Consider the following 25,383-nt stretch of genomic DNA (forward strand, 5'->3'; position numbering starts at 1 on the left):
GAATGAATAAATAATACCTATTTAAATGCTTATGAAAAAAGCAGTGTACTTAATAGTATAAAAGGTTAATGAGGCTAAGTTTGAGTATGAATGTGTTTATTCGTTAATGCTTAGTTTGAGAATGCTATGGATTCTACTGGTGGTACTGGCTTATAGCACATCTTTTTTCAGTTTTAGTCAATTAATGCAAGATCACACAAACCACAGATCTGGGGCATTTTCAGAATCTTTCCACTGCCTTCAGAGCAGAGCCATAAAGGAGAGTGAAGAATGAAGCCAGACGGACAGCTGGAGCCAGGCGGTCCCCGGCAAGACTGTTCCAGGAGCCTGGAAGGAAATGTCAGCTCTTTCCATTTTTATGGAGATATTTTTAGGGTGGCTTCTTTTCTTCTTGGCTACAGCCAGTGTGCTACTTTATTAAGGAGCTGCATTCTACTGAAGAAACAAACTCTTTTAAAAGAGCTATTTCAATCGGAAGAATTTAGCTAGGTTTAAATTTTAAAGCCATGTTTTCTTATACTAGTCACACATTTTCTGAAAACCTATTTTATTAATTTTTGTAGGATTTTTCTCCTGTCTTTTACCCCAGTCATCTACAATAAGGGACATGATTAATTTCTCTCTCTCTCTCTTTCTCTCTCTCTCTCTCTCTCTCTCTCTCTCTCTCTCTCTCTCTCTCTCTCTCTCTCTCTCTCTCTCTCATTACATTAAGAGAATGCCAGACTAATTTGAGTCTCATGTTGAAATGGCATCTTAAGCTGGGGTTTCAGAGTCAATAACATATTTCTGAGGCAAAGGCAAGGCAATTTTTAGATTTCTTCTGATGCCAAGAGTAGGCTCTAAAAAAGAGAGATAAAGAAGGTGAGACTATTTATTGACTATACAGGGTGTTCTCGGTAACACCTCCAGCACATGACAGTTTTGGCTTGAAAGCCCAATGTGTAATGTGCATTCACCTTAGAAATGTCAATGAGATTCCTGTTCTAAGTCAGATAAAATAGACTTCTAAAGGCTAGAAGAGCCAGCCCTGGGGGTCTAACTACGAGCAGCCCATTAAAAGAAGAGGAGGCTCTCTGTTCTTTTCTTGGCTGGATGCTGTATACTCTCTAAGTGGTTGGAGTCAGGGATCATGGCTGCCATTCATGGGTTTCTGTTTTTAAGGATATTACTTTTTTGGATATATATAGATAGATAGAGATATTGTTGGATATATATATATATATATATATATATAATGTTAATTCTAAATACATTAAAAAGAAAATTATCAAATGATATTTTGTTTTAAAACCTTACTCTCCTGGTATATTTTCTCATTATTTCTGTTGTTAAGACCTTATTTTTTTTTCCACAGTTGCACATAGCACACATTTTGTGTTCTATTCTTTTATATTAACAGCATCTATGATCAGATTAACAGATGCCTTGGAACATCAACTTTGAAAATGTCATAGCAACTTACCAGGTGTTCAACACAGTTTACTCATTACTGAAAATTTGAGACATTTTTAAGGTTTTTTTATTATCTATAGATAATACTTTCATCATACACATAGATGAACATATTTCACTTTCAAATTAATTTTCTCTAGATGGAACCTATATGGAGTCACTAGTTCAAAACTGTGAATATTTCAAAACCTTTGATTAGTACTTAAAAAAAAAAACTCTTGGCCTATCTGAAAACATGTCACTAGTAACAGGTCCTGCCTATCATATCATCTTACATAAACATGAACATAATATTTGAAGCATAATAATATATATTTGCATTTTTACTATGATATTTTGTTTGTTTTCTTAAGAGGGCCACCATGAAGACCACATGATGACGAGAGTAGGGGACTGATTCTGTTGCCCATTCCATTTGGCATCCTGGCTTTGGTTATCCTTGGCCCACTCTCCAGCATACTAAGTTCATCTCTATTGCTTTTATATGTTTAAGTATTGCCAAAATAGACTTTTTAAAAAAAAATCAAATTATGTATTTGTGTTTTTGTAAGAGGATGTGTGTAAGAGAAGACATGCACTCATTATGGTGTGTCTAAAATCAGAAGGTAACATTCAGTTCTTTTCTTTCTCCTTATTAAAGCAGGGCCTCTCTTGCTTATATAAGCACACTATACAACCCAGTCTCACTGCCCTATAAGCTTGCGGGTAATTTTCTTGTCTCTACATCTCTTTCCACTTTAGGAAGGAGGACATTGCAGTCTAGATTTCTTTAGGTATTTTCTAGTAATCAAACTTTGATCATTAGACTTCAACAGTAAGTGCTTGGACCCACTGGGACATCTTTCTGGTATATTCTTTTTCTTCCTCCTCTCTCCCTCCTTCCCTCCCCCATCTTATTAGTTATTTGAATACTTCATACATTTCATTTCCATTCTATTCAAACCCCTTCCCAACTTTTACCAGGTTGATACTTCCTTTCCCTACCCACTCAAGTTTGTTTTTTCTTTGTTTTTTAAGTAAACTTATCAAGACCAATTTGCGATGCCTGCATTCTTTTGGATATGTAGCTTTATTCCGTTGTTTTCAGTGGCATGAGGAATTGGCCTATATTCATTTATGACTGACCTGAGGACTCAGTTCTGCCTCTAGAATTGTACAAATGATTCTTGCCCCTGTTTGCACCAAAAACAAAACAAAGAAAAACAAAACAAAACTATAAGCCAGACTTGAACATTCCTCACTGAGCCTACTCGGCCCCCTTCTTTCTCCTATTCTACTATCTCCTTCTTCTAGAGTTGGCATTCTAGAAGGGATTTTATAGCTTTGCAGGTTCTTCATGGGAAAAGATGCATTTCCAGGTTAAGTGCTGTTTTTGTCATTTTCTGATTTGCATAAAATCTTCTGCTTCTCTAATACTTTTAGAGCTGCATACTAACATTGCTTGACGGAGAAGACCCAGGTGTCACACATGAGCTCAGAATTTCCTAAATTGTTCTATGGACCTGAGATTTCAGTGGGAACCATGAACAAAGAATCTCATTGTCAGAAAAAGAGCAAATGATCCTCCCTAACAGTCCTTCTGAACTTTTACAGTTCATGTTGCCATACCAAGGTTTGAAGAGATCACAAAGGATATGTTTTAATTTAACCCTTCTCCACTGAATATCTGTTGTTTTTCACTTCTTACTCTTTTGCCATTTTGTATATTGAGTCATTTGTCCTTAAAACCTATTTAAAAGCTGCTTTGAAATGTAACTTGTTTTATGGAGAGAGGCCAAGGTTTTACATCAAGGCTAAGAAATGCCTAAAAATACATGCTTCCCATTTTTTGAAGCAAGACTGCACAGGTTGGTCTTCACAGTATTAGAACATTGAGAATTCAAAAATACTAATTTGTAAGAATGCAGGAGAAAGAAAGCTGGATACTGAGGACTCTGCATAAATCTGAGCAAGCAGATATGGCAGGTGAGCTCCACTGTCGTGGTCCAGGCCCAGTGAGTCTCCAAACGTAGACATGCCTAGTTTTCTGGACTGTTGTTTCTCCAATAGTCAAAAAGCCTGAATTTGATACATCAGAACAGTAGCCTCCAAAAAGTCACCTGTCACCCACAGGGGTACCTTGGATAGAAGCTTAGAGGAATCGCTGATCTCTTAAAGCCTAAACACTCAATTTTCACAGCTAGCAAACTGTTTTGTTGTGAAATGGAATTTCAGATGGATGTGAAATTAATCAGCTTTCACAGCTCTAATTTTTGCCTGAGACATTGTGTCAGTGTGTTCGGTATGTGCCGTGTTGAAGCCTGGAAGCCTACGCCTCACACTTCTGTAGCATCGTGACACTACCAAATGCCTATCGGATGCCACGGGGAACAAGGGGCCTAGGAATCTGATGCTGCTACTCAGATATTAAATTCAGGGGTGACCTTCCACAGGTGAACACATCTGGAAAGGACTTTTGTTGTTGCCTTGTCTAATGCCCAGTACTGCTTTACTGGCCTAATGGTGGATCCAGTCTGACTTTAGACCTAGAATTCTAACTGTGATTGATAAGGAAAGTACTTTCCAGAACAAATCAAAATAAGTCAGAGTCAATGTTGTTCCATGCCTATACCTGTATAGTATTGTGAAGCTATTAAATTTACTTATCTTTAATGACTTAGATATGGTACATTTGCAATATTTTTGTCTCGAATATTTAGGAAGGTCATGCACAGGGGAAGAAATTGAGTTTATGGTTAGACTGATGAACAACTCTAACCTATTAGGGACATTAAATTAAAACAGTACATATCTCTTCCTGAGAAATGGAATGTTGGCAAACGGACATTTACATTCAGTACAATATCTTCACCCTACTCCCTGACACAAAGTGTTCTTTCTATTTTTATAAGCAGCAAAATAGAAAATGTCATCAGTAACATTTTCAAACATCATTTTTAAGTTTTGAAAACCATGCCAGCTTAAGGGAGACAGTCTGTTTACAAATAGGCTTTCTGTTTTACCGTAACATGTAATGGAAAGAAAATAGTCAGCCATATATATATTGATCAGATATGCCTCTGGTTTTCTGTCTCTATTGGTTTAAATGCTTCATGGTAATGAGAGAGAAGAAAGAAGCAAATCATGGTTCCTGTTTTCAGTAAACCTATGGTTTCTCTAATGGGAGGCAGAAATGACAAAGACCCACACAAATAGCTACTAGGGAAGGCAGAGAGTGAAGCATCTTATAAGAGGAATGGGAGCAATGTGCCGAGGAAGCAAGTGGAAGGGCCAGGTTAATACCAGTTGGAAGAACTAGAGAGAAGCACACAGCTAGATTCTCCCTTGGTTGCTTGTAGGAAATTAAATGCCATCTCAGCAGACAAGGATTAAAAGGTGAACACTGTTACATGGGGCGTTTTTCTAGAACATCTCTTGGTGTTGAGTGGTAGCGTCTTCCAAACTCTGCATGCATCATTTACCATGAACCTTTCTTTGTATAATATCTGCTCGTTCTCTCTGTTTAGATTTGTGTGTTTGTCTCATTTGTGGGAATTTTAAATAAGCATATTATAATTTATGAATTTTAATTTCTGGTATATCTCCTATCTGCTCTGAATATGCATCAATAGCTCTTTCTTATTTAAATTACCCCTCTGCACTGATCTTTAATTTATGGCATAGCTGGCAAGGATTTTCTTCCATCCTGTGGATTTCTTCTTCACTCAATTCTTTACATGGTTGTACAGAAGCTTTTTTGGTTTTATGAGATTCCACCTGTCAATTACTAGCCATAGTTCTTGGACAAAGGGAATCTTATTTTAAAAGGCCTTTTCTACACACACACACACACACACACACACACACACACACATACACATATATATACACACACACATATATGTATATATACACACACACACATATATATACACACACACATATATATATACAAACATATATATATACACACACACATATATATATACACACACACATATATATAACACACACACATATATATATACACACACACACATACACACACACACACACACACACACACACACACACACACACATATATATGCCTGTCTTTTCTTCTAGCAATTTGAGGTTTCAAATTGAGGTATTTGATCCACTTGGAACCAATTTTAGTGCAGAGTAATAGAAGTGGTCACAATTTAATTCTTCTACACATGAACATCCAGTTTTCCCAGCTCCCATATGTTGAAGATGCTGTATTTTTTCTTGCGTATATTTATGGGCCTTTTGCCGGATTATCAAATAGCTATAGTTTTATGTACTTATAACTTAATATTCTATTTTATTCCAATTTTTACATATCTGTTTTGTGATAGTATCACATTTTTTAATTACCAGAGCTCTGCATTCTATCTTCAAGACTAGTATGGAAATTCCTCCAGTACTCTTTTTATTCTAAGTATTTGATTATTTTTAATGTGATTGTAAATGTTAGTGTATCTCAATTTTTTTCCTTGTGTTTGGTGTATAGGAAGCCTACTGATTATTATAAAATGATTTTGTATTCTGTCATTTTGTTGAAACTGCTGATTCTCCAATCTGGTGGAATTTTAAAGGAACTTTTATGTATAATATCATATGCAAATAGGGATATTTTGACCTCTTTTCCTGTTTGCATTCCTTTAATTTCCTTCTCTTGCCTTATTGCTCTAGCTCTTGAAAAGGAATGAAGATAGTGTACAGCCCTGCTTCATTTCTGACTCCAAGGGCTCTGGTTCTGATTTTTCTCTATTCTGAAACTGTTGACTGTGAATTTGCCATATATAGCTCCTATTATGTTGCGGAATGTTCCCTCCAGTCCTACTTTCTCTGGGACTTTTATTATGAAACCATGTTGAATATTGTCAAAGTCTTTTTCTGCATCTACTGAGATGACCATCTGACTTTTGTCTCTATGGCCACTTGTAAGGTTTACTGTATTTACTTACATATATAGTTAACGTGAATATAATGGATAATCATCTTGGTGTGTGCCTATTTTTAGCTGCTTTTGTTTCCTTGAGTAATGAATGTCTTTCTTTCTTTCTTTCTTTCTTTTTTTTTTTCTATCCAAGAAGGAGGAAAAAAAAACCAAACAAATAATATTTAGTTGAATGTCTCCAGGATCATGGCTTAACTGCAGACTATAGATGAGATAAAAGGGGTGGGGGTGGGGTGCTTTTCAATAGTTTTTGCATTATCCAGAGCTCCTTTGTGGTCACAGATATGTAAATAAGGATGATGACATCACTGTATGGACATTCTCAGCTGGCCCTTTGTGTTCATGTTCATTCATTATTATTTCTCCAAAGCCTGAAAGGAAATGCATGCTCTGTATCAAGACTTGCCCTGTAAAAGTGTGTAGTCAGGTGAGTAGAGGAAAGAAACATGGCGAGAAGCATTTACTAGGCCCTGTGATAAGGGGTCAGACAAAGACAATGTGAAAGCTTGTGTTGGAGGGCAGATAAGTGAGGCTGGAAACAACATCACAGAGCATGAAGGCAGACCCACAGAGGAATTAAGTGCACTGCGGTTGGCAAGGGGCTGGTTCTTAGTAGTTATCAGTATTCAATGAGACATTTTGCAAAGAAAATAACATCCATTTAGCCTGATTGAGGTTACTTTGCTGTTAATTACACTAAATGAACTTTAAAATGTTTAAAGGTTTCATTCCAAATGGCATGGACCTGAACAGCTCTGACCCATGAGCGTCCAGGACATTTCTGTGAGTAATGATCCTCATACAATCTTCCTAGACACGGGTGTTTGTCAGTTAGCTAACTTAATAAAACACATATATTCTAATACTCTTAGTAAACAAGAAAGTAAGTACTGTTCATTTATATAAAAGATAAGAAATAAAAGGACCTCATAAAGAATCCAACAAATAGGTGATTGCCACAGGTATGTCTGTGTGTGTGTGTGTGTGTGTGTGTGTGTGTATAAACATTTTTCATAGCTCAAATATATAACCTATAAGATTGCCACCACCCTAATCATTTATGTCAGGAGTGAACAAACTTTACCTATAAAGGGGCTAGTATTAAATAATTTAGGCCTTGTGGGTCACATGGTCTGTATCAGAACTGGTCTACACTTTGTAGATCAAAAATATGCACACACAATGTCCAAGTAAATTAATTTAGCTGTGATCTAATAAGAATCCAGAACAGATTTAAACCATGAAACATATGGCACTGACCCCAACTTAACATGAACTAAATATAATTCTTGAGGAAAATATGCTAACTAAGACAGATAGAGATGGATTTTAATAGATGAGTAAAAGAGAAGGTTTTGCTATTAGCAGAAAAGAAGAGACAGATGTCTCATCTTTTATAAAACATTTTCTTTTTCTTCATGATAGGAAAATTGTTGTTTTTTACAGTAAAGGGTAGCTTAGATATCTTACAGCACATTTCTTCATATATTTTTTACAAGAAATGTGGCATATAAAAGTATTTATATATCAACAACATAAATCTTTCACCATGTTTCTGATTACATTCTTTATTTATGCATGACTGTGAGTATACAATTTAAAAGAGAATATTTTTTCTCACCCTTTATCTCTCTATTGTTCTTTCATCATTTTTCTTTCCTTTCCTTTTATTGAAAATTGTTTTTCACATAATATATCCTGATTATAATTTCTTCTCTCTCTATTCCTCTTACCTATCCTCCAAACTAGATCCATACCCATCTCTCATTAAAAAATGAACAGGCCTCTAAGGTATAATAATCAAATGCTAAGATAAAACAAAAACTAGCAGAAGGAAAAGAGCCCAAAAAAGACACAAGAAACAGAGACCAGGGACTCACTTGTTCACACACTTAGAAATCCCACAGAAACACTAAACTGGAAACCATAATATATACACAAAAACAGCAGCAGGATAAAAAGAGAAGACGAGAAAGAGGAAGAAGGAGAAGGAGGAGGAGGAAGAGGAGGAGGAGGAGGAGGAGGAGGAGGAGGAGGAGAAGAAGAAGAAGAAGAAGAAGAAGAAGAAGAAGAAGAAGAAGAAGAAATATGTGCATAGATATGAAAAGGAAAAATAATATTTAAATTTTTTTAAAAGGGAAAAGCCATGACATGGCATAATGAGACAAGAAACCTCCAAAGAAACTAGCAAGTTTCTACTGCTGCATGAAGCATACTCTTAAGGGTAGTTCGTTTTCACAATGAGCCTCCCTTGGAGGAACCTAGTGGCTATTAGTAATTGGAGACTGCTACAGGCTCGGAATGGGGACATGTGTCCACTTCTTTCAGCTCTAGGACCCCATCTGGTGCTTACCTTTTCAGGTCCTGCATGTGCTGCCTCAGTCTCTGATTTCATATGTGCATACATCATTTGACTTAGAAGACCTAGTTTTCCTGCTGTCCTCCATCCCCTCTTGTCTCTTACACTCTCACGCCCACAAGCTTTGTGCCACTGTTGCTATAGCATAGCTTGCAGGCAGGACACTACTGTAGATCAAAGGGCTTTTCACCTGATTGCTGTTTATGTTTCTTCTTTGACAACATACAGAGCTTCTTCCTGAGAAAAACAGTGTGTTTGTAGGATTTTAGTGAAGACAGGAAAGCAACACATTAACATTCATGCCTTCCACCATTGGGTGGCAAACTTAAAAAAAAAAAAAAAAAAATATATATATATATATATATATATATATATATATATATATATATATATATATATATATATATATTCCTCATTTGGAATTTCTATTTAAAATTTCAAATTTTTAGCAATTCATTTCAATTACTCTTTTCTCTATTATTTAAATTATTGAAGAACCTATAGATAATCTAATGACAGCTGCTGTCTCTATGAATGGAGAGGAAAGTGTTGGAAATGAACCAATGGATACAGCTATTTCATTTAGGCCTTACGGACATTCAAACAGTCCCAGAAAATGAACCAGTTTTCTCAAAATAATACTGGATCTGAGAGACAAGTCTAAGACTATACTTTTGTCAATAAAGCAAGAAGCTTTGGGGAAGTATGTGGTAGGTAGGCTACAAACATACAGCATGAAAATGAACCAAATTTACAGTAAAAACTAAATATGCTACCTTGCTTATTGCCTTTTACTTCTCATTAAACTGAAAATATGAGAGGAGGTATAGAAAACCAAGGATGAAGTAAAATGGTTTCACTCTCCTTGTCTTCTTGCATCCATGAAACTACTTTTTGTCTCTGGATTGGTTTGTCTATTCTGACCATTTCATCAAATTGGAATCTTATACTATGTAGCCTTGAGTCTGCCTTCTTCCGTGGCGTAATGTTTTCAAGGTTAATTGATGCTGTCGGAGATATCAGTAATAGGGGAATCACATTTATAATACAATCTTCAAATGTGTTGGACTATTGAGAATTGCCTCCATATTTTTTTAAATCTCCTTTGAGTAAATCTTCCATGAGAACTCACATACAAGTCTGAACATTTGGTTTTGATTCTCTGGTACAAGAAGTGGAAAGATGATTCATGTGGGAGCTGTGGTTTGGAGAACTGTAAGACTGTTTTCGTGGGTGCATAGATTCACAGCCAGACTTGTACGGAAAGATTCTAAACTGGAGGTCTCCATTATGTGCCTCCCTTTAGTGATCAGGGAACCCCAGGCAAGAGAGGGAGGAAAGACTGTAGCAATCAAAGAGCATGGAGGACACTGGGAGAACATGGCCCACTCAGTCAACTAAACAGGACTCATAGGGGCTCACAGAGGCCCAAGCACCAAGCATGTGGTCTGCACAGGTCTGCACCAGGTCCTTTGCTTATATTATGGCTGTTAGCTTGGTGTTCTTGTGAGACCCCTAATGGTGGGAGCTGTGTATCTCTGACTTTTTCTTGGGACTCTTTTTCCTATTCAGCTAATTTGCCCAACCTGAATATGAGGGATTTCTCTTTATCTTATAGTAGCTGGTTTTGTTGCATTTGGCAGCAATCTCTTGGAGGTCTGCTCTTTTCTGGAGGGGAGGTGAAGTGTGCGCAGACTTGGGGGAAGGGGATGGGGGTAGCTGGGAGAAATGGAGGTGGGGGGAATTGTGGCTGGGATGTTTTGTATGAAAGAAGGATACATTTTCAATAAAAATAATAAGTAAACATATTAAAGTATAGATTACAATCATTAAACCTTTAAGAAATAATTTACTTATTTTTTTTTTTTATTAAGACTATTTTCTGCAGCAACCACACCATTTACTTGTGACTGGCACGGCCGGTGAGCTAAGATTCTTTTTCTTCCTAATCCTTGCTTATGTCCATTCCCGAGCAGTGGGAAGTAGCCTCTCATTTGGTTTAGATTTCCTTTTAATAAAGGTGAATTATTTTGAAATATTTTCCTTCTATGTATTGGCCACATGTATAATTCTTTGGAGAAATGTTTTTGCATATGAACAGGGTTTTCAGAGAAGAAACATGAGCAAGCTTGCTGTTTAGTGACTCTCCGGAATGCACTAAGTACTTTCAACTCTTATAAATAAAGAAATGGTATAGTAAATATTTTATGACAAATTCGTAAGAATAAAAGCTTTATAAAGTCAGTGGATGTCTTTGAGTCAAGAGTCAGATAAGATGCACAGATTTTTCTACATTGTGATTATATTCTGACCCTTTATCTCCTGTCTGTACCTCCAAAGATTACTAAGGGATCCACCACTGAGGGAATTCCTTTTTCTCAATGGCAAAAACAAAACCTTAAAATATTATTTTGAAAAATAGTGTAGAAAAGTGTCATTTCTCTTTCTCAAGCCTGTGCAACAATAGAGTTATGTCCAGCAAGTGTGATGCCATTCGGCTTCTGATGATAGGTGATCTGTCAGTTTAATAGCAAATGAGAAACCTAAGGCCTGGCCTATGAAGGCTTTCTTCTTCTTTAAAATACTTAAGTCTCAGTTAGTGTCTCCAGGCAAGTGTTTAGGGGTGAGCACGCAAGAGGAGTTGGAAAAAAGTCTCTTCCCTCCTCCACACTGGGCAGAACATAATTTGAGCATACAGCAGTTACAGTTACTTGTCAGTCCATTAAAACAGCCACATCTCCTGTTGTCTCTGATCTGGTTTCCCCAGTCCCACCTTAGGAGCACATGTATTTCTCAACAGGTTATAATAGATACTCAATGACAAATGACATGCTTGGCATCATGGAGAATAAGATATATGGGAGATGCTTAATAAACATAAGCTCGCTTACTTATCTAAAGGGAGGAAGTAAGAAAATGGTTGGTTCTGATCACCATATCAAGCTCATTATAAGTGCATTCTTTTTCTCTTTAGTCGTTTAGGTTTCAAAAAAATCCAGTGACTTCTATGGTTTCGTTCAGTCCATCAGTGACTAGCAATGTTATATTGTAATTCTAGACCTTCAAAGAAAACCCACCTGATTCCAGATACGGAGTCCAGTTCTGTTTGCTTTTTGCTTAAGATAAGACCCACTACTGTCTTTAAGAAGGGGAACATGGCAGCTGAAACTGAGGCTGTTAAGGAAGTGAAATAAGAGAGCAGGTGCCTTATGTGAAGAGATTTGAAGAGCAATCTAATTGTCTCGTAACCTGACTGCACATCCCAAAGACTTGTAGGTTGTCAAAATGATAAATGACTTAATGATTATGTGAATGCTGTCCTATTTCAGATAACTTTGTTAGTATTTTAGGAATTAACACTATACTTTCCCAGTAATTTTTAATAACAATTTTCTTCTCTCTTCCCTCTCTTCAACTTCTCCTTTTTTTTTTCCTTCTTTTCCCTGTTTTCTATATGGAAATGCTCTATTTATTCTTCTTTAGTGTTGTTTTGACTTTCAGCGTATTTCTGGTGACCCTTTATGTCTTTTGATTCTAATATTTTAAGTGTATGTTTGCATTTCCTCTCTTTGTATGAACTTCTTAGTGGCCTCTGCTGGCATTTATTTACCTTCTAGCAATATGCTGGGTGTCCTGGATACCCAAGACATCTTGAATATTAATGCCACGTACTTAAGGAACTAGTGGTTGTTTAGAGGCTATCAGCATGACTTTCACCATGTTCTTTGGTTATTTGATTGGTTGATTTGGTTTGGTTTGGTTTGTTTGTTTGTCTGGTTGGTTGGTTGGTTTGGTTTGGTTGGTTGGTTGGTTGGTTGGCCAGTCAGTTGGTTGGTTGGTTGGTTGGTTTGGTTTGGTTTGGTTGTTTGTTTGGTTAGTTGGTTTGGTTTGGTTGGGTTTTGCATGAAGCCAGAATAAATATTCTCCAAGGTATCCTTTACTATTTCTTTTGGAGGTACCTTCTTTGCACCTTTTCTTCATGCTCTGATTTACAGACGAATTCCCATGACTGTTCCTACTTGTATGATACTAATGTAGATAGCAAAGGTGGAGATCCTGGTGCCATGTAAACTGTAGTAGCCATGACCTCTCCATGCCCTGCACACTGAAGGGTGGAGTTCACATTTCTGAACATTTAGAGACTCAAATAGAGGCCATTACTATTCAGAGGCAAACTAAGATTTTTACATAAAGTGAATATGTTCATTTTTATCCTAACTTTTAGAGAATGATGTCAGTGTTTAGACACTATTTCTAAGCCATAAGAGAATGAAAAGAATTTCTGAAGAAAAATAAATAGAGCTTCCTGGAATCTGCTACTTTCTGTTTTATTTTTGAACCCACCTACCTCTCCTACTCCCTAACAGTTCTCAGAGTGTTTCAGTATGTTCTTCAAATATGGGTGCTGGGTGATGAGTGCATATAGATAAATTGGTTGCTGATATTTGCAGATCTATGAGACTATCTGGCCCTAAATAAGTTCAACAACACTCATTAAAATGATCCTTTGAATATTGAAATGTTCGTGTGAAATTTTATTTTTTTATTGGTAAGTTATAAAAGCCTTACATCCTTCAATTCTTTCTCTTGAAATGAAAGAAACATTTATGTTGTATAAATAAGTTTGCTCCGATTGCAACATTGTTAGCCCATGTTGACTTCAATAATCTATTTTCTCAGTCCATCTAGTTTGAATTCCTAAGGCTGAATATGCTAATGACAGATGAAGACTATGCAACACCCTAAAGGTCACATGCCTCATTAATTATATAAATGGATAGACTGGTAAGATAATACAATGATTATATTCTAGCTGGTAAATGATGTCAGAAGCAATATCATTGTGGATACTTGTCCCCAAAGTCTCAGATGTCTGCTACATTTTTCCAAAAATCGAAGAGTTAGCATCCGGAAAGCTAGTGGGCCATTGGACCTGGTAATTTCGAGGCACATAAATTAATTCTAGTTATACTTATTATGCCCCTACCACAGGCTAAGTAGCTTTGATATCCTCTCTCTATATAAATACATTTAAACTGAGAACTTTCTTGGATGAACAAATATAATAATCATTATAAAAATGAAACTACATATTTTCAAAGGCATCTAACCCATCAAATAAAAACTAACCGCAACTCTTAGCCAGCCTCAGATACAGTCACATAAACACCCCGCTGCCCATAGTATAAATTAGTATTGCTTCTGCCATCTTTCTTGTACCATGTTGCCCACCACAGTGCCCTTCTGAGAAGGCCAGCAGCTGGCTGTTCTCAAAGCAGCTATTCTGGTCCACCCAAACCAAAGCAGGTTCCTGCCGCTGCCTCTCTGTTTTGGAGCTTTAAGCCTACATTGTCTGTTGTTCCCAAAGCAGCTTCCAAAACAGCAAAGTCAGGCCATGCCCTCCTTGTGGCCTGGCTCAGGGTTTGGAGCCCTGAACTCCCTTTGTTCCCATGCTTTACCCTTTTCTGCCAGGAAACCAATGTAGCCCTAACCTTCTAGAGGAGTGTGCACTTTGGTTAGGTGTTTGACAGGGCTGGGGCTTCCTGGGAGAGTATCCAACAAGGCTCTGGCTCCCAGTGGATGCAGAATGACACAAAAGCACTATTGTTTCCAATACAAGAAGTCTGGAATGGATCCTAGGAAATCCCATGTCGAACACAGCTGCCTTCAGGTGACACAAATAATTATGGTTTTTAAAACCATACCCGGAGTAGCAAAGGCCTAAAGAATAAGTAGAAAAAAAGAAGAGAAATAAACTCCTGGCCGTTAGGAAGCCACATCATAAAGTATGTCAAGATGTGTGCCTTGAGTCCAGACATAACCATATAAGAACAATGAAGCCTGAGGCCAAAGACACAAATTGTCAGGCTTCCTAGCTGTATTCATCAAATGAGAAGAGGTAAACTTTAAGATAGAAAATCCATAGTGTTATCCAAAAATCACTAACCAATAATGGTTCTGAGTATGCTTTAGAAGTAATTTGATTACTTTTATTATGTAGTTTATTCATATAAACTATGTTTATGTGAACATATGTATCTAAGGCTAGCTAATTTAACTCTAGGTTAGATGACACAGTGTTGGCAAAAACTAAGGAGAGGAAGGGCAAGGAAGGATACATGGCATCAGGGAAGTCAGTGAAAGGCTGGTCAGTCACCAGGGCCAACATGGTGGAAACACTGAAACAAGATGATAAAACAAAAACTAAGCTGTCATCGGATTTAGAGTAAATTGGGAGCATAGCATAGAAGTGTTTCAGTAACATGATCTGAAAAGCAGAGAAATTTTCTGGGAAGAACAAATACAGAATGCAAGGGTTTCAATGACAGTCACTCCTGGAAGCTCTTTGTATAAACAGGTATTGGTAGAAGAATGAATGTTGACTTTCATGATAAATTCTCCAATGATAAAATAAATTGACTTCCACCCAACATGATATGGCCTGGGTAGGTTTATGTAAGCTGAAACAGAGGTAGTTTTCACTCCCTTCTGTCTCTCCCTTTCCTTCCTTTGCCACCAAGTTTGTGTTTCTTCCCTGCCTTACTCTCTCCTTTCTTTTCTTTTTTTTTTAATCTTTTCTTCACTAATTTTCAAAGAATCTCCCAGTATAGCCCAAGAATGGCCTCAGATATACAAACTCACTGCCTCAGCATTAAGAATGTTGAGATTAAAGGTATGCTCCACCATATGCAACAGAGGGAAAATAGTATAAGATTTCTATTTCTAGCTGGAAGGTAGCAGGTATGCCATGCAAATTTGAAAGGGGGTCTCTTTTTGTCTTTGTTGTGAGAATTGGTGTCTTTAGAATATATCCAGAGCTTTCAATTCTCTCGGCAATCCAGTTACTCAATTGAACCTCAAAATGTTTTGCCCAGCATTCCCATTTTCCCTACACTAGCAAAGTGAACAATTGTCTGCTTTCTGACCAGAGGGGAAAAGAGCTATCTTCGCCTTTTGCCAGCTGAGAAATGGTGTGTTTTCCTTTCAAACAACACTGTATTAAATATTTTATAAATCAATCTCACACCAGTGTTTCTTCCTGGGTGGCAAATAAGTGGAAGAGTCCATGGGGAATTTCAATATATGGAGTGGGTTTCATTTACACTGCTGCCCAGGAAGAGGTTGCCAGAGATAAAGACTATATGCAAATCGCTGCTCTCACCTGCAAGGTATTTTGAGAAGTTGAAGCCATTGGAATTGTTTGCTGGGCTCTTAACTCCCTTTAGAGAACTGTCAAGTGAGAGCTATCTGAGAGCAGAAGGAAAACATGAGAAGACTATCCTTTGCCAGTCAGGAGTGTGAAGGATTCATCTAGTCTCTCTGCCACATTACTTTTCTTCCTTAGGTGATCTTACTCCCTCCTAGGATTCCACTTCCTCTGACAGGTAAATCACATACATTTGACACAGGGTTCCAATGTTGATCTTCTGAGAAACCTCCAAAAACAGCTGCAGCCTGAACTGAGCTCTCTCCTTCTCTGACTGTCTACTGCAATTATTATCTCTAACAGCCAATTTAACATTCTCATTCTTGCAACAGAAATATGGGTTCCCACAGTGTATGCGGTATTGTGTTAGGAACATAGAGACCCTCCCTGAGTGACACTCAAGCTCAACTCAGTACTTAAAGGGAAAAGAAGCCATTTTCTTAGTCATTAATAAATTAACTTTCATTGCAAAATCCACAGGGATTCCTGTCTTCCAGCCATACATTTTCTTCCCATTTTGCTTTTAATGAATTAACTACCACTACGTCCCACAGTGCGTTTAATTACTGTGCCGATTACTTACTATGTATGCTACGTGAAGGGGAAAGAATACAAAAGTGGAAGAAAAAAAAAGTTTTCTCCATGACCTCTGTGGGGAGAGAGCCCAAAAACCCATAAAAATAAGAAAACATATTAAACTACATGGAACAAGTGCCAGATGAGTGGTCCAGATAATTGCACAGCCCCAGTGGCCACGTTCCTCAACCAGCAACCTGACTTCTGTCCCTGAGCTCTTGGCTTGTTGCCCTTAAGCGTGGAAGACTTTAGCACCTTTACGCTTCCGCTGCCCTCTGTGATCTTTTAAAATCTATTCCTAATTTTTGTTTACTTTTTATTTATTTCTTCACCTTTCTATTCATCTGCTAGAGATTACCTTTTCTCTCCTTTCCTGAAATTCCTTGTGATTTTCTTAAAATTTAAATTGCTTTTTCTATTTCTTTGCTGTTGTCATTGTTGTTGAAAGTGGGTCTCCTTAAGGTGTCGAGCCTGGTCTTGAATTTTTAGACTTCCTGCCTCAGCCTCCACAGAGCCGTGGTTGGGGACAAGTGGCTTGCAACACAGTATCCGACTCCTGAATTGATTTTAAGGAGCTTCTCTAGACTGAACTTCTAAATACTTAATTGTCTAGATGTTTTATGAGTTAGATTTTTGTTGTTGTTTATTTTAGGTGCCTGTGTATATGTGTCTGCATGTATCTGTGAATACCACCTATGACTGTCATTTGGCATGGATAGGTGGGGCTATTGGATACATGGGCAGTGAATTATATGAGGTTGACCTTCTGTGTGTCCTTTGGGTACCAAACATGGGTTTCCTTCAAGAGTATCAAGTGTTTTTAACCACAGAGCCTTGTATCTATCCAGCCCTTGAGTTTCTTTCTTAAGATGACAAAAGATGAGTTCACAAGTGTTCAAGCATAGACAGAGGCACCATTCCACAAACATCTCCCATTTGCTCCTTTGTCAAACTGTCCATGAAGTCAGAGATCAGAGAGGGTATAAACCTACCCTTCCCACGAGCTCTCAGTCCTGTCACAAATGATATTCATAAAGTGATGGGAAGGGACAGAGCAGCAGTCCCGAATAATGTCCAGTATGACTCTAAAAAAAAAGCCTTTAAAGGAAAATGTAAACTCATGCAAATATCGATTTACCAAGACTTTCAGCCATGTAACAAAAGTCCATAAATAAGTGTAGCATAATTTTTTGTTAAAATTGTCAAATTGTACCTTTCTAAAAATAAATTTAATTAAGCATATGCCAAAATTATAGCAGACACTTTACAGTCAGCTTAGTGTATTGAATTATCTTAATGGTGTTGCAATTTTAAAAACTATAAATATGTCCCAAAAATATTGGCTGAGTGTATAGGTAAAAATACACATTACAGTGAACACTGATCTAACCCAAGGGTTTAAACTTTTTTCCCATCTTTTACGCTTTTTTTTTTTAATCCCATAGAGTTTTTTTCTTGTTATGTATTCTCACATGTAATGTATCCTGACTACAGCCTTCCCTCGTTCCCTTCCTCCATGAACTCACTACCACACACCTCTCTACTTCTCCAGATCTACTGATCCTCCCTTTCTCTTCAGAAAAGATAAGGCTTCCCTGTGGTATAGCCCAAACAAGGCATAAAAAGATCCAACAGGATTAGCTGTAAGCCCTCCTATCAAGGCCAGATGAGGCAACTCAGCAGGAGAAACAGGGTCACATAAGCAGGCAAAAGAGTCAGAAAACAGCTCCACTCCAACTGTTAGGAGTCCAGCAAAACTCCCAAGTTAAACAACCAAAGCATGTATGCAGAGGACCTAGAGTAGGCTTCCTGGCTGCCACTTCGGTCTCTGTTTGCCTCTGTGAGACCTGTTTAGTTGATTCTGTAGGTCGTGTTCTTCTGGTATCGTTGTCCCTTCTGACTTCTACAATCCTTCATCCCTCTATTCAGCGGGGTTTCCCAAGTTCTACCAAATGTTTGCCTGTGGGTCACTGTATCTGCTCCTATCAGCTGCTAGAGGAAGAATGGCCAGGACTCAGAAGCTGGATGCCTCAGACACCTAGAGTAGAACCAAACATGACTGACATAAAAAAATATCAATGAAATGATTCCTACTGATATTCTGATATACTCATAGATATGTGCCAAGGATTTAACTTTAAAGGACTAACATTTTTATCTCTTCTGTGGTGCTACTTTATGACACAAATATAATATAATGAATTGTATTTGAAAGCTGATTTTTCTTTTATGTTCTATATAAGATTTTTAAAATTATTTCATGGTAAACATTAAACATGTATGAACAGGTATGTGTGTATATATATATATATACACAAATATATCATTTTAGATGGTGTTATACATAATGTCTATTGTTTTATGTTAGGCTGCATTTGATTATACATTTTAGAAAGCTTGACTAATGGTTACTTTGGCATTCTGTATTTTACCTATCTAACATAAGCTTAGATATGTGGTTTTCAACTTTGCATAAGAGTCTGATTTTGCCACCAGCCAATCTACATTTTTGACATGATTATTTTAAGAGAAAGTCTTTACCTCATGTGGCATATGTCTTTTTAATTTAATTTTTAAAAATTTACTTATTCACTTTACATCCTAAACACACTCCTCTTTCCTCTCCTCCCGGTTCCACCCTCCCATCCTCTTACCCCTTTCCCCCTTTGCCTTCTCCTCAGAAAAAGGGAGTGCCCCATTACCAACCCACCTGGCACATCCAGTTGCATCAGGACTAAGTTCATCCTCTTCCACTGAGGCTAGACAAGGCAGCCCAGGTAGGAGTAAGTGATCTAAAAGCAGGCAACCAATAGGCACATCCCCTGCTTTACTTGCTAGGGAACCCATATGAAGACCAAGTTGCCCATCAGTTCCATGTGTTTACATGCCAGTTCTTTGGTTGGTGCTTCAGTCTCTGTAAGCCTCCCAAGGGCCTAGGTTAGTTACCTCTGTTGGTCTTCTGGTGGAGTGCTTTTCCCCTCCAGGTCCTTCTATCCTTCCCCCTACTCTTCCACAAGACTTCCTGAGCTCCACTTAATGTCTGGATGCAGCTCTCAGTATCTGTTTAGATCTGCTTCTGTGTAGGGCCTCTCTGAGGACAATTATGCTAGGCGCCTGTCTGTAAGCATAGCAGGGTATCATTAACAGTGTCAGGAGTTGGCTATCTCCTATACAGTGTGTCTCAGGTTGGGCTAGGCGTTGATTGGACATTCCCTTCCGTCTCTGCTCCATTTTTATTTCTGCATTTCTTGTAGGTAGGGCAAATTTTGTGTGGAAGGTTTTGAAGGTGCGTTGGTGTCCCCTTCCCTCCACTGGAAATCCTGCCTGCCTATGAGGTAGCCACTTCAGCCTCCATGTCCCCTGCTGCTTAAATTCTCAGCTACAATCACCCCCATATCCTCCCAAGAGACTATCCTGTCACTGGTCTCCACATCATCCCAGAGCAGCCCCTTGGTTTCCCTTCATTCTCCCAGCCCTCCCATCTCTCACTCCCCACTCTCTCCATATATGATCTCCTCCCTCGCTCTCATTCCCACTCCCTCTCCTACCCAGATCCCACATTTTGATCACTTCTGATGTCTATTCTATTTCCCCTTCTCAGTGGGATTCAAGTATCCTCTCTTGGGCCCTCCTTGTTACTTACCTTTTTGGGGTGATCTGTGGATTGCAGTACGTTTATCCTGTACTATATGGCTAAATAACCACTTATAAGTCAGTACATACCAACTGTATCTCCATGGGTTTGGATGACCTCACCCAGGATGTTATTTTCTAGCTTCATCCATTTGCCTTCAAATTTCATGATTTTTAATAGCTGAGTAGTATTCCATTGTGTAAATGTACGACATTTTCTTTATCCGTTCTTCAGTTGAAGGGTAACTAGGCTGTTTCCAGTTTCTAGCTATTATAAACAAAGCTGCTGTGAACATAGTTGAGAAAGTGTTTTTGTATGCTGGACCATCTTTTAGGTATATGTCCAGGAGTCGGTCTTGAGATAGAACTATATCCAGTTTTCTGAGAAAGTACCAGATTGATTTTCCAAAATGGCTGTAGAAGTTTACAGTCCCACCAGCAACGGAGGAGTGTCCCCCTTGTTCCACATTCTTGCTAGCATGTGCTGTCCCTTGAGTTTTTTTTAATCTTAGCCATTCTGATGGTATAGATCCAAATCTCATCCCATGTCTTTGATGTTACAGGGAGTAGGACAATGTGAATCTTACACTGCAAAATGCTTGGATAAATGCTGAGATTTTCAAATCACTGATGATTTTATTTGATTTACTCACAGGAATATCAAATCTAGCACTCTGTCATGCTTCATCACACGGAGCTTTACAAAATAATCACAGCATTCATTTGGAATCATATTGCAAGTATTTTAAATTAATTCTGTGATTCTCCAAGCTGTGGGTATAGATGCCTCAAGTACATGCTAAGTCGGCATTCACTACTTCTCACACCCAGGTCTTTTTCAGAGCCACTTTCTGGAGTCTCTGATCCTCTGTAATGTGCTGACAGATGATTCCCACTGTGACAGCAATGTAGTTGGTGGAATTGGATGGGAACCCCAGGAGACAGCAATTGTCAGATGGAAATTAATTGATTGTAATTGCTTTACCATTGTATTGTACTCCGAGTCTGTAGCCTGTTAAAACCACTGATTATAAAAATAAGGATCTTACTTTTTCTGCTGTAGGTTATGTTAATGAAAAGCTGCTCTTAGAGAAATGATCAGTGGATAACAATCAATGGGTAATAAGAAATTAAAAGAGAAGTTAAGTAGCCAATCATGAATTAACAGCATACTTCAGTAGTTGGGAAAGCCATCAACAGTGCAGTGCTTTATACTGAATTTTCTGCTTGGAGATCCTGAATATCAACTATGTACCAGAGAAAGCAACATGAATTCTATCTGGCTACGTGGCACATACTGCTCTAAATAACAGATCATTGCAGTAAGGAGGATTTAGAAAACAATATGTGTTTGTTTGTTTGTTTGTTTGTTTTGTTTCTTTGGTTGTTGGTTGGTAGAGCCTTTACCTTCTTGGAAGTCTTAACAGGACAGTATCTTGAAAGAGAAAACAGTTCCATTGTGATGAAAATGGACATGAAAGGCCCTGTTTTTATTGTTCATGTATAACTTATGAGTGAGGACTCTGAAGTCATTGTATTGAAATATACATCAACACTATAATGTACCAAAACTATTCCATCTTTTTAAGTCATGTCTATGTCTTCTTGTTCTTAGAGATACATTAACTACTGGTGGTAGCAGTAGAATGAGGTCATTAATGACCTTATCTTTTACTCATACCATTTGATTGGTTTTTGATATTAGGAAGGTCATATGTACTGCCAATGCCATATGTACCAATTCTGATTAGGGCTCACCATATCAGGCTAGGTCATGGAATTCAGGAATGGGTGGATTTAGAAGTGAAACTCTTCAGGTCAAATCATTGTGACTTACCTACTTCTATGAAAAAGGAATTTAACCATATTGAACACTAAATAATGTATTCATTTTCACTTTTAAACAGCGTATTTTTCTTGGCAGTTGCAGTTAGTGCTTCAGTTGCTTAGAATTCTGCGACTAGAAAACATGTCTGCATGAGGGAGTGGAGTCATTCTGTAGTTAGGACATGTTTATAGTTCCTTTCTGTTTCAGATAGAGTTAGGTACATAGAGCTTAGTGAAAATATGAGTAACTATAGTTTAAAAACACACATTAAAGGAATGCTGAAAATCATATAGTTCATGATTCTTCTTCACATGTAACTATATTTCATATTTAGAACATTGCAATTTTAATTCCATAATGACTTAAGAATGTGAAAGAATAACTAACAGCTATTAGGCAATTATAGCTATAAGCGAAGCACCCTCAAAATGATATGCATCTCCATATAACTGCCAGTATATACACTGATTAAATGTTTAACAATATTTGACAGTGATAAAGGACATGAATGTCATATTGTTTCAGTCCTCCATAAGGCATATTGGTTAAAACGGAAATAAACCAATATGGTTGTAGCAGCGTGTTTGACTTAGGACCGTTCAGCTCTTCTTGTTTTATGTGCACATGGCTCTCCCTGGGGTGACTCTATTGTTAAAATGCAGTTAGCAGAGTGTCATTGGGAGATTGGTCCCCATACACAGATATTGGATTCTGCCTGGATGTTCAAACTTTTACTTATGTTGCAGTGTTTACACCTCCTATGCATTAATTCCCTCCTATATAATTTAACTCATACCCAGCACTTATGATGCAGAGGATAATACAAATGTTGTTTAAATAGATGCTACTGACTCTTGTTTAGGTAATAGTGGTGAGGAGAAAAATATGAACAGATACAATTTAATTTTGTTTCTAGTACTGGGGATTGAATCCAGGGCCTTGAAAAGCTAAGAGTGCTTTAGTTATTTCACTCTTTGCTTTTTGGTTGTTGTTGCAATGCTATACGCCTTAGCCTATCTTTGAGTTCTGTATGTAGCCCAGGTTTTCCTTGAACTCTCAATTCTCCAGCCTCCTCCTATGAAATGCTGGCAATACAGATAAACTTCTTTATGCCCAGTTGCAAGTTAGTTGTCCTGAATACTTTTCATCTATAGTTAGTTGAATCTGAAGATATAGAGCCCCTAAATGGAGGGTTGACTATAAGACTGCCTACAGTCCCCACGGTTATTTCCTGTGCATAGCCGTGGACTCACAACTCTGGCTAATGATGGAAGTGGTGTGTGTTAGAATACATGTCAACAGCATGTCCCTCTTTTCTCTCCTCTTCAGATACTACAACATACTCCACTGAAAGATCTGAGCACTTCAAACCCTGTCGAGACAAGGACCTGGCATATTGTCTCAATGATGGTGAATGCTTTGTGATTGAGACCCTGACAGGATCCCATAAGCACTGTCGGTAAGCCCCTTCAGCAAATACTTTAAGTTCAGACCTCCTTGAGGACCGGAGGAGGGGTGTAGTAGTCAGCCTTGAAAATAAAGTGTATGGATGCGTACAGGGATGCTGTTTTCATGGAGAATAGATAGAGAAAGGAACAAGGCTCATATCTTGTTCTAGTTTGAGGAAGAAACAGTAGAAATAAGGTAGATGTGGCTGTGCTTTGCCTAACAAGTCAAAGAAAATTTACTTCCTATCTGCTAATTTAACGGCGGTGACTATTTATTCTTTAAAGCCATGTTTGTACCCTAGCACTGAGAAATAATCCTTCCTTGCAAATCTGCGAGCTTCAGTAAGAGACATAAACTGCTCATCTTAGACAGAGAATCTTGGTGTTTAATGTGAAACAAACCCCAGAGGCTGTACCTGTATCCAGAGAGATGCGTATTTTATTATGATTTTGCCTGCACTTATTAATTTTATACTTTTTAAAAAACACCTGCAATGGGGAACTGCTCTCCAGCAAGATGTTGTAAATGAAATGATCGTCCTGCTAGAGCCTAGGCAGAGAAGCACTTAAGGGAAATTCCCAGTAGATTTAGGAAGGTGTTTAATTGGTTTTCTGAGACACCAGGTTATATAACTGCTAAAAATACAAGCAAGGGGAGATAAACAGTGCACTCCCAGACACTGCCACTTTAAGACTCAATAGAAGAATCAAATTAGCATTCAAAAGATATTTCCCACCATGCCTTTATTTCCAGCACTACCCTGGTAATTTGTTTTTCCTTGCAGTTGTACATGCTTCAGTGACCATATGTATCCACAACCCTTCCCTTTCCTTTATTTACTCTTCTCATATGACATAGTTATTAAATTAATTATGCTGAATCATGAAGCATGTAAAATTGTGACTCTTTTCTCTCTATTGCTTTATAAAACTTTATTCCCATGTTGTTTTATTAAGATGATTCAGAGAAATGTATCTTTTAGTTGGGGGTTGTGAATATGACAGCAAATATGACTCGGTTTGCGAACAATCGTGAGTCTGGGAGGCAGATGTGTGGCTACTGTGGGCAGAGATACAGATGTGAAATAACTGATCTATGGTAGTATAAGGTGTCTGTCCTGTGTCAGAACAAATAGAGGGCAGTGGCTTTTTTTTTTCTCACCTGGGACACACAGCTTCAATGTTGCTTAGCCTTTTTAGTTACACACCACCTTCTCTGTCTTCTGAGTTTACCCCAACTGCAAAGTTTTCATTTCATTTCTACCTTTGAGAAACCTAGTAAGGAATGAGGGGAAGGGGGAATGCTTCAATCCCACACTTTTCCTGTATTTGTTATGCCCCTGAAAATGCTGGTACGTAGCATACAAGTAACTTTAATCTCTACTTAGGGGAGATATATGGATGCCCTTTTCAGAGCCTGGTGTGTGTCCAATGTCTTTTAGTCACTCTGCTACGGATTAAACTTAACTGAGTCCACATGATGAGGTCATGGTGTGGAAATTAGTGCTAGGGTTAGTGCCATGATCTGTTACTAGGCATTCATACGCGGGAAGTGTATTCCTCAGTGTGCTGATATTGAGCTGGTGACTTCCAAGAGTCAGGGACTGGTAACTAGGCAATTGGGTCGTGGAAGCTCCACCCTTCAGAATAGATTAACTTTGTCTCCCAAGAGTGTGTCAAATTCAGTAAGGGAGGATAAGTTTCCCAAGGAGCCATTGTTATGAATAGCCATCGGCCAACTTCTTCCCTTCCTCTTAACTACTGTCATGTGTGCACGCTTTTAGCTATGCCCTGTTCTTTCTTTTCTCTACCGCAGTGTGATACAGTATCACTAAGATACTGGCACCACGTGGTCTGTGTCTCGGGTCACCAAAATAATCAGCAAAATTCAGTTCCTTATTTTGCAGTTTATTTATCCCCACACCTCTTGTTATAG

The 25,383-nt window shown here is 38.0% G+C and overlaps 1 protein-coding gene across 7 annotated transcripts in view; it reads left to right on the top strand.

Annotated features, from left to right (window-relative positions):
* NRG3 (neuregulin 3) overlaps window positions 1-25,383 on the top strand; it is a 1,004,034-nt gene that overhangs the window by 427,873 nt on the left and 550,778 nt on the right. For all 7 annotated transcript variants that reach the window (XM_084795997.1, XM_084795995.1, XM_084796000.1 and 4 more), the window contains exon 2: window positions 23,329-23,458. In XM_084795997.1, coding sequence (XP_084652123.1) covers window positions 23,329-23,458 — 130 coding nt within the window. The remainder of the gene's footprint in view (window positions 1-23,328; window positions 23,459-25,383) is intronic.

Source organism: Acomys minous (assembly GCF_964271855.1).
Source record: "Acomys minous genome assembly, chromosome: 9".
NCBI lineage: Eukaryota > Metazoa > Chordata > Mammalia > Rodentia > Muridae > Acomys > Acomys minous.